Genomic DNA, 10,516 nt, shown 5'->3' with positions numbered 1-10,516 from the left:
GCAAGACACCTGTCAAGTTTGAAATCCATCAGACTAACGGTTGGAGAGATATGTAAATAACATACACACAGACAGACAGACAGACATTCCAGCAATTTATAGATAAATGTATATTGGGAGTTGTTATTTGTCTCAGTAATGCTCTTATTCACACTTGCCATAACACATTAGCTCCATATTGCCAGTTCAATGTGAGAAATGGGGGACAAAATTCCCAATCCTGATACAAACTGATTACAACAAGCAAGGTTAAGATAACTCTTTAGCTGTCTGAGTAACAGTCTTGTTACTAGCAAGTTCTCCGTTTTGCGGTGGTGGAGGGACAATCACTGGAAGTATGACTTTTTGTTGCCTAAAGCAACATGCAAGGACCTCCACCATTACATGGAACTAGTGACTACCCATCTGTGAGATGTCTCGAAACTATACCGCCATCAAGCACTTAAAATGCATTGTAATCAGAAGACATGTGCTCACAAAGTCAGTTGTAAAGTCTGAAACAAAAAACAGGTAAAGGTGAGATTCCACTCTTCCAAGTATGGAATTTTAGTGGTGTAGTGACTCTGCATTCCTCTGTGTGTCTGTACCAGCACTTTTATTACACAACTCAGCTCTAACATCCAGTCAGAACAGGCCTCAAAACAAACCAAACTCAGTCCTCTGCTGAGCCAACAGCAGTTCCTTGTCGATCTATAAAGAACAGTAAGGACAGAGCATGTTAATTAGTATCATCTATTGCAGATTAATCCAACAAGTGTCTTTATTTCATCTAAATCCCTGATGTCTGGACAGGATACTAGTCTAATTTGAGAGTAAATGACAACAGCGGTGAGCTAAGCATTTAAAATTGCTAGCAGAAATCCATTTCAAAGCATCCAAGAAGAAAGTCTCATTGAGGTAACAATATAAAAGGACCACATTGAATCACAATGACTTGACCTGCACCCTGCGCATTACTACTTTTACTAATGTTGCACTTCTGTCTACATCTCATCAGTTATGTCACACCAGGAGTTTTATCTTTGACTAATAATCAACACCTGCAATGACATTACTGACTTGTGACAACAGAGGCAACATGGTTGAACATTTCCACCACAGAGAATTACTTGTTTTTAGAATCAACTCAATTATTTAAGCTTTACATACCCATCACACCACCTGTAACTTGGTATTATCGTTGACGGCCCTCCCACTACAGCACTTTTTCTACCTTTCTTAATCCCCTTATCTGCCTTTCTGTTTTTTTTTTTTTAATTCTCTCCTTACTATCTGTCACACACTCTTCTCTGCCAGGTCCCTGCTCACTTGCTGAGCCTTGCTCTCTAAAATACTCCCGTGCACTCTGAACCAAGAGGCCCCTGCCACTAGCAGACCATTAACCACTCCAGTTTCACGCTGGCACTCATGTCATCCTATTCTTCAGTTCACAGTACGCTCTTCTTCTCCTGTGATGTAGAGAGAACAGGAAACTGTGTGTGTGTGTGTGTGTGTGTGTGTGTGTGTGTGTGTGTGTGTGTCTATCTTTTTAGGAGACAATAACAGACATACATAAGAAAGGAGGGTAAAAGAGACCCACTGTGCAACAAAGCAATTTTCAACAACTCTACTTAAGCCAGACTAACTAAAGTGGTGTGACCTAACTGGCTTAATTCATGGCCTTATTTTAAATTAAGCATTTGCTGAGGTGGTTCCCCCAGGAAGTAGGTGCACATCTGCACAAAGGCACATGTACACACAAGGTTATGTTATGGTTGAAGGAAGGTGCACTTATCCTTGCTATTTATCATGATAAACACCAACATGTTAACCTGTGTTCAACACTTAAACATGTGCCCACTGGCAACAACTTGGGCACCATCGCCATATTTAAAACTGCATATAATTCAAACAAAAAGTGGAACAACTGCCCTATAATTTAATTGTTTTTGTTTTCTCTTGTTATGACTGACTACACAAGAGTATTGTGGTTTTCCTGAGAAGTTGCAATACAAATATGCATTACTTTAGTTAAGGAGTGGGACAAAAGAATTATATTTACCAGCTTAGGCCAATATCCCAAAAGCCTACATTTAGCCATTTTATTTTCATCCAATTCATTTAAATTCCATTTCCATCCCTAACACACACACTCAACTTACAGTGCTGTTACTTTATTTTTACAGTCTATGGCTGTAACTAATCTATTTTTCCCAGAATACATTTTTTACTTATTGTTTATTAGATAGTGTAGATCGTGAGTAAAGGTGAGACAGTAAGAGGGTGATGACACACATGGTTTTATTTATTTTTACTAATGATTCACCTAAATATTTTCTTTTTATACAGTACCACCAACTACATGATATCCGTTTCCAACAAAACAGAGCAAAATCAGAAAATGCAGAAAATACACTTCTTTACAAATTAAATAAATGTCAGACTGACTGACGGTGATGTGCATTCTTTTAAGAAAACAATTCCTTTTTATAGATATGTCTCGTGATATATTGTCTCTAAATGTGTATTATTCAACTTTAAAAGGGAGAAAAAAATGCAACGCGCCTTTGTTACGTGCTGTGCTGTTTTGCTGTGTTTTCTGCTTGTGTGTAATTCCCTCCAGGTGTGCTGGTGATGTCACTACCACAGCTGAAGCTGTTCAGCAGCAATCAGGAGAGAGATTAAGTGGCAGCAAAAGGCTGAGCAGGGAGAGAATGGGCTTCAGTGGAAGCTGGTGTGGAGCCAGAGCCAGTGGTGTTTTGTTTTGGTTGTCATATTTTGTTGTCATGTTTTTATTTAGGAGATTGTTTCCAGTTGTTTTAGTTTGTATAATAAAATCTTTTAAATTAACTTTACAGCGTTTCCGCCTTTCCCCCTGGGTTTATTATTTAATTGTTTGCGTCCTCCACCCCTAGACATGATAGGGACGTAACAGTAATATCATCAAACCGCAATAGTTCGCAAGAATCACAATAAATGAAAATCGCAATACTATTCAAATCTGCAGCCATGTATTGTGAAAGAATCGAATTGGGTCAAAAGCATATCGTCCTATGCCTTTTATTTAGTCATGTTGGCACAAGGTGTCCCCAACATTTTATAAATGCCCCTAAATATTTGTTTTCAATTTTCTTCACTGGGACGATGTGGCAATTTATTGCAATATGTTCTATATTAAGACACTACATCTGGGAATCTATGTGTACTTGACAATTTGATTTAGATTCAGGGTACTACAATCCATTTCCAAAACAATTCTAAATGCATCTAAATGTTTTATTTTTATTGTAAGACCAGATTCACATTATCATTATCCAGCCCAAATTGAAGGTTGAGCAAGTCAGCATATTTTCCAACTCTGTGAATGTTTAACTAGAGCGATAAATATGTGCTGCTTAGACACTTGAGGGATCTCTGTATGGCATCAACAGTCTTCTTGCAGTTCCCGGAAAAAAATAATGTGCATATGCACGTTTGTTTTAATGCTGGAAGTTAGATAAAAAAGTTACAAATAACATATTGTATAAGCATATAATAAATGTAATTTGCCAAGTATCACAATGGGCAATATTCTTTACAATTACTGTACAAGTTTATGTTAAGACAAGCTATCCTCTGACACAGCCTATTATGTCTGAAAATAATGTATCATTCTGGCTAAAAATCTAACCCATGGTATTATCTCATTGATTAAAATGACTAAATGAAATGCCAATAACCAGTAAATAACCAATAATACTCTGAGAGAAATGTCCCAGAAGCCCCAGAAGAACATGCTTTACACAACTTACTCCAAATCTTAGGTTATCTTCTCCTTGATAACTAATATTTCTTATCAGGGCCTGAACAAATTCCACTTCTACATGAGAGAATTCAGCCAACATTTCACCTGAATAAAAAAAGATAACCTGGCAAACGCAACAAGATGTCCCAGAGCCAGAATCTGTGATCTACAATTCACCTTGTATCCCGAACAAATGTCCAAGGCAGTGATCCCTGGCTAATTCCACACTGTGTCTGCCTGCTGGGTTGAGCCAGCCTGTCTATGTCAACAGCATTCATGGATGTTGATCCTTTCTCTCTAGGCCTGAAGAACACAGATAGTGCTTCAGGGAGCACAATATGACCTGCTTTTGGCTTCAAACTAAATACATGTATCATGCTCAGTAACAGAGGTACCTGGAAGTGCAGCAAATCGTGTTAAGCTTTCCTGTGACGGTTACATATCTCAAAAAACACCTACGTGTGTAAACTGAGACAGACGCATGCTCAGGCTTACAGACATGCTTCCACACAGCAGTGGGACATCACACCAATACAGCAGGCGTATGTTTATTTACTTATTTATTTAGATGTACAGTAGTAAACATTATACAGAAACGTTGGATTAAGCAACATTCAATACATGGAATAGTGATTGGGGCAGAACATAAATTTACTTATTTTGTTGATTTTAAACAAAAGTACAAAAATGTTCATCTGTCATGAATGCCTAATGCTGCCAACAGCCATAGCATTTGTCATAATGCCAAACCTAGTTTATGTAAAGCTTGATTCATGGTTATGCAGCGGAGGGCTATTATCTGGCATTTATTCTGTACATATACTTCCATTGATCCAGACCCTCACTGGTATGTGTGAGAAGAGGGGAAAATAGAGAGTGACGAAATCAACAATAAGTTAATGACATAGACAAGATTGACTATGTCACACTGTAGATCAAGTCAAGCCACACATAATTATGGACCCCTTAACCTCTTTCGGAACTCTGGAAGAAAAAAAACAACTGCCAGAATGGGTTCATGTTTCACTGCACAATCGATTTTTGTCTGTGACTCATGTTTACTTAGCCATAGCTAAACCTTTGAATACAATAGCACTACTGAAATACCATCCCATTTATTAAATAATTTTTTATTATCATCTATTACTGTCTCTGTTTTCAAATGCCTCTGACTGAGCATAGATTTACAGTACAGCCTGGACACCTTTTTCCCTACTCCACTGACTGTCTCTTGTCATAAAAACAATGCCTGGAACCAAGATTACCTAAAACCTTGTACCACTACTGCTTGGCATAGTCTACATGCATTTGGGCTCATGCCCCAGTGGTATTATCTACATGAAAAAGTTCTCAACAAAGAGCCTGAACGTGTTCCGTATGTAAATGTGTGTTTGTGTTCATTCTTGTCAGCAGGATATAAAACACATTTTGGTGTTAACGAGGGGGCTTCTGAGTGTGAGCCAAAATGGCTTGACAACCCTCTGAACCCTCTGTTTTCTCAGTGATCCGATGTGTCCTCTGTGCATCGTCTATGGTTACCATTTGTCAATGTGTACAATATCAGTTTCCACCTGTTGCTAGACATGGCCAAGGAGTTGTGTTACACAACAGTTTACAATGACTAATGGCAGGCATAAATACTGGTGACTGTTACTGCTCTGCTTCCATCAAGACACCCCACTGAATCACACATACTGACACAGCCAGGTATACAACACATGATGCCATGCCACACCTTACAATACAGTTGGGTAATTAATTTGTCACATTTCTTTTAGGTTTTCATTTTTTTGTGTTTAAAATATACAGTCTTCTGTCCAAAAACATACAACAATCATAAGTGAATAACGTGAATTATTGTATAAATGGATTGATATTTAGAGTTTTTCAAAATGTTAATAATAAAACCTGGGAGTCATTGTTGTTGCAATGTGTCAGGACTGCATTACTTAAGGATTATTGCACAGTACAAGTCTTCAAAGTTGGATAGCAGCTCCTCTTATGTTACACTTACTTTGACCTATATCGTAATTCCTACAGGACAACATTTCAAGTTATTTTGACAACTGGTGCACAGCTTTAGGGCGTGAAAGTAAATACAGGTATAGTGGCGGTTTGTTGCTTTGTAGCTTCACCTGAGAGGAAGTATATGTTCAACATCTGTGTGGTTAGGAGTAGCATTTTTGAGCCTATATAACCAAAAAGGTCATAAAGGGACAGCAAGTTGAACCTGTAGGATACTCACAAATTTCTTTTTCCCATCTCCATCCTCATAGTTCTTCTTCGATTTCTTGTCCTTCTTGGGACCTGCAGCTGAGGCAGAGCTCCCCGTGTGTGGATCCATATTTATAACTTAATCCGTTTCCTTGGGTGTCAAAATAACTGTGAGGCGGTAACGTTAGCTAATCTTCCCCCGTTCTCAAACGAAAAAACAAACAAAAGCAAACGTTTCATCCAACGGTATTTCCTAACTTTGAGAAAAAGACAACCGTTAATTACCTTTGGCCTAAGCTAGAGCCCCTGCTAACTTAGCCACAATTAGCACAAAGTTGCTATTGATTTGGTAAAAAGCCAACTACCCCGAGCCCTTCGCTAAGCCGCCTGTCTGTATCACTGAAGGAGGGAAATTCAAAGCACAGCCCCAAGTCCTCGGGACGAGAAGTACGAAAACAACCTGTTGCGTTTATAAAATACAAATGAGGATTGATTCTACCAGTATCCGCATGTTACACAAACCGAAGCTTTAAACTATTTGAATATTAAGTCCCGAAGTATGCGGTAACTGAGCTAACCGTTAGCTTTAGCTAGCTATGCTAGCTCGTCTGACTACAGTAACGCTAGGTAAAGTCTCCGTGGAAAGGAAAAAAAACTCCGCTCTTCCCACTTCCACGAGTTGTTTCGGCGACTACAATAAGGGAGACGAGTTGGTATTACAGACGACTTGCCCCGACTGTGTCTCCTAAATTAGTTTCCATGACTGCTTCACAAGTTTAGTTAACTTTTTAACCCCTAATGACAGGGGTAAGCGAATACGTCTTTCTTCCTGTTCTTCTGACAGGCCGGTCAGAAAGAGCTGGCTGGGGAGGAGCCTGCGTTCTGCAGCTTCACCTGAGAGGATAAGCAGACAGTTCTGCCAACACTGCACAGAGGGATCATCCAGGGATCATCGCTCCATGAAAGAGTTAAGCGATCTCCTGTGAAATGAGGCCGAGTCTTACTAGGCTACTTGTTGTTGTCCTGGCATCATAATAGAAGGAACTCCCTATTGATAACTCTACACATCTTCCGTTGCACACTGAAAACTCATTGTTATTGTAAGTAGGGGCGGAGCAGGGGTGGCTTCTGGGTCTCCAGTCCTGAATGTTTTCTCAAAAACTAGTTACACATCTTTAATGGTTTTGAGATAATTTGAATTTTGTGTAGCCTAACTTCCCCTCAGTCTCTGTGACTAGAACAACAAAGCAATATTCTATGACTGGGGAAATATTGCTATTAATTGTGTAAGCCTACTTCTGCGTAGGTATAGAAAAAATAGGAATAGGCCTTCAAGGTTAGCAGGCCTAATGCTGTTTACCAAATTCAGCTACAGTAAATGGAGAAAACAATCCACCCTAGGTTTGAATTTTTACAATCTCTGGCTCCACCCTTGATTGTAAATCTTTTTTTGGATTAAAGGGTCAGCTAAATAAACTGCTTCATTTCGGTCTGTTTTGTGCAGGTGCTTTTTTTATAACTTGTAAATGTGATGTTTGTGGCTTGGGAACGTATTTTGTAGTTAATGTAGTCACACGGTGCAAATACATAATCGAACTTGGGGCGCCACCAAGCGGTGACAGGCAGGCCCTGCAGTGTCACCAGAGTTAATACAGCATGTTCAGCAAATTTAACGTAGGCTACCCCCCAAAGAAGCAGTTGTGATGTTTTTGTTCTCTAAAATGATTTATTTGCATTTATTCAATTCGCACTGCGTGGCAGTTAGAGATGTGGGAGGGAAAAAAAGCATTAAATATAGGCCTAGTCTACAAGGCAATTGCAGCAAATGATTGAATCAAGGCCTGAATCCCATTCCTTCCCCTTACCCCTACCCCTTGGCCCTTACCCCTACCCCTTGGCCCTGAAACCAAGGGGTAGGGGTAAGGGGTGAAAACATACCCCTATGAATTGGGACACCACTTGGTGCATCACACATACAGTATTGATCACAAACTTCCAAGATGCCGTCTAGGTCTGTTGATTGTGTGGGTTTGACACAGTGTGTGTTATATTTATAGTTATTTTAGGTTCACTTTGGTAGTGAAGAGTACTTATCTGTGTAGTACTTAGGTCTGTTTGCAATACAAATGTATACCACTGCATCATGTTACATATACATACATATCACCCTGTATACATGGTGTGTTGTATATCTGTTTCAGTTACACCGTTTTGAATGTCTGATGTTCACAAAAACATTTTGTTGACAAAAATCTGTCTTTATTGGTGATAATTGAACATGACAGGCAAAAACGTTACATAAATAATGTTACAGAACCTTGTCAAATATTAGAACCAAACTAACATGTCGCCACACAATAAAAGGCACTCATATGTGTAAAACTAAAAAAATACACACAAGACCACAAACAAACTAACACACACACTACACTGTTGTAACTACAGCTGCTCTGATATTCCAGACCAGTCTGGAGCCTTTTGGCCATAACCCCCCCCCTCCACATATCATCAGTGTCCCTATCAACCACACAACAATATAACAAGTGCATGAACAATGAACAGGAATTAATTACAGATTTTATAATAATAGTAGGCTACCAATGCAATAATGAATGGGTCAACATGAACATATGAATTAGGAAACTTCTGCTGGTTTTCAGCCCCAACCTGGACAGCTGCTGTGTCCTCCTGTGTCCTCCTGTGTGAGACAGGGCGGTATATGTTAGCACATAGCGATGATCTAGACCGTTAATATATCTAGCTATACATCTATGCGATCTTAGTCCATTCAAGGCAGAAATGTGGGACTGTTCAACATTAGCGTTAGCGATTAGCGTTAGCGATTAGCGTTGCATTGCAAGCTAGCGATTTTAAAAAGTTTCAGTTAGGACATGGTTGCAAGTATACATGTACAGGACGCATAGACCACAAACAAGACTGTCGTAACTTTTTATCAATTATTAAGCCGAAAGTACTTACATTCATGACTCTCTCTGGTCGATGCAGCAGCCACCACTGCTGTGTGTTTTCTAGTGAGGTCGCATCCACACTAGTTCGTAGGGCTATACGCCCTTGATCGATCCCTACCCCTAGCTCGAATACGTATTGGACCGGCACTAGTGCCGCGTGAACGCGCAAAAGCTAGGGAAGGGGTAAGGGAAGGGGTAAGGGGAAGAATGGGATTCATCCCAGAAGGCACATATCATATTGTTCTGAATATGCTGACCCAATTCTTAGCGGAGTGTCTTCTGAAAACAGCATTGAGTTGGTTGGTCTTTATAAGTTTAACCCTCCAGATGTGGCCTTCTGTTCCCCGCTTGTAATGCATTATTACATATCATTATTTCAGTCTTTCTTTGATTCAGAGATGATTTTGAAAACGCACCACATACAAAAATAATCACAGTTAATCACTGTGTTTGTATGAGATATAATGTCCAAAACTTGAATTGCAGTGTTTTTCTTACCTCTCAGACGTACACAAACCTGTGCCCTCACACAACTACACACACACAGACAGGATTAGGCCTATACAGAGATAGGCTCATCTGTCTGTCTTGGTATGTGTGAGATGTTTCCAACAACAAGATTGGAGAGGATTTGCTCATCAACGGTGGCATTAAAACAGTTTGGTTTATCGCACAGTCTGGCGCTATAAATTGTGGGGGAGAGGTTAATTGAAACTAAGTTAACGTGTACTGTAAGGCTATAGAACCACTATGGCACTTGTGAAATGATGGATAAACGAAATGGTTGCCACTTCAGAGTAGCCTACATTTGAATATCTTTATGTGACGACATAGGCCTACAATCTGTAATTTAATCAGCATTTTACAGTGGACAAAAGGGTGGAAATGATGTGTTGATTACTTCATTTCACAAGACAGTTAAGTTACAATCATACAAAATATTTTATAAACCATCAACTGTAGAATATTTATGTTACCATAAGTCACATTCACGAAACAAAAAAAACATGAAAGTGTCCGGGCCAGTGTGGAATTGCCTACTGTGAATTTGGACCCAAATAGAAGGCTCCAGGTGAAATTTGTAAGCAGCTGAATAAACACAAGCTTAGGAGTATACTGTGAAGGAATACATAATTAGTTTCCAAAGTGCAGTGCGCTGACCACAAGGAGTTGCAGGAGATGATGGATTGTTTCACATTGTATACCAACAAATATGAGTCACTGATTTAATCAGGAGTTATGGTCTAGGCTACTGTTATTTTTCCACCTGCAGTGGGCCCATGTACACAATTCATCTTCTCAAATGCCCTCTATCGTCTGAAGAGCTATCTTTTTGGGGATGGTGCTTAGGAACATGTGGGCAACTTTTGGTCTAATCGAGGCCCTGATTAATCATGTTAGGTGTTGTTGGGGTTCCAGGTTATTTAGGCCTTCCAATGTGTCAAAGACAAGTGATCAAGGCAACAACTTTGTGAGTTGATTATGTACAACAGCAGTTAAGGGGTGACCCGTTAACCTACACGCAGGAGTCTCACTAAAGATCCAGGGCCACAGAGATTAGTCCCGGGGG

At 39.6% G+C, this 10,516-nt stretch overlaps 2 protein-coding genes across 3 annotated transcripts in view; both read right to left on the bottom strand.

The window, feature by feature from the left end:
* diaph1 (diaphanous related formin 1) overlaps nucleotides 1-6,974 on the bottom strand; it is a 97,325-nt gene extending 90,351 nt beyond the window's left edge. The window contains exon 1 of one of the 2 annotated variants that reach the window (XM_032527527.1): nucleotides 6,009-6,974. In XM_032527527.1, coding sequence (XP_032383418.1) covers nucleotides 6,009-6,107 — 99 coding nt within the window. In that variant the 5' untranslated portion in view covers nucleotides 6,108-6,974. The remainder of the gene's footprint in view (nucleotides 1-6,008) is intronic. The other variant, XM_032527526.1, reaches the window with a different exon arrangement.
* Nucleotides 6,975-9,749: 2,775 nt separating this feature from the next.
* Nucleotides 9,750-10,516, bottom strand: part of smim32 (small integral membrane protein 32) — a gene marked incomplete at its 5' end in the record, with an annotated part of 1,727 nt that continues 960 nt past the window's right edge. The window contains one exon of the mRNA XM_032528530.1: nucleotides 9,750-10,516. This exon is cut by the window's right edge and continues 492 nt beyond it.

Source organism: Etheostoma spectabile, chromosome 10 (genome assembly GCF_008692095.1).
Source record: "Etheostoma spectabile isolate EspeVRDwgs_2016 chromosome 10, UIUC_Espe_1.0, whole genome shotgun sequence".
Classification (NCBI taxonomy): Eukaryota; Metazoa; Chordata; class Actinopteri; order Perciformes; family Percidae; genus Etheostoma; species Etheostoma spectabile.
Note: the sequence above shows the minus strand (reverse complement) of the source record. Positions and strands in the feature narration are given on the sequence as shown.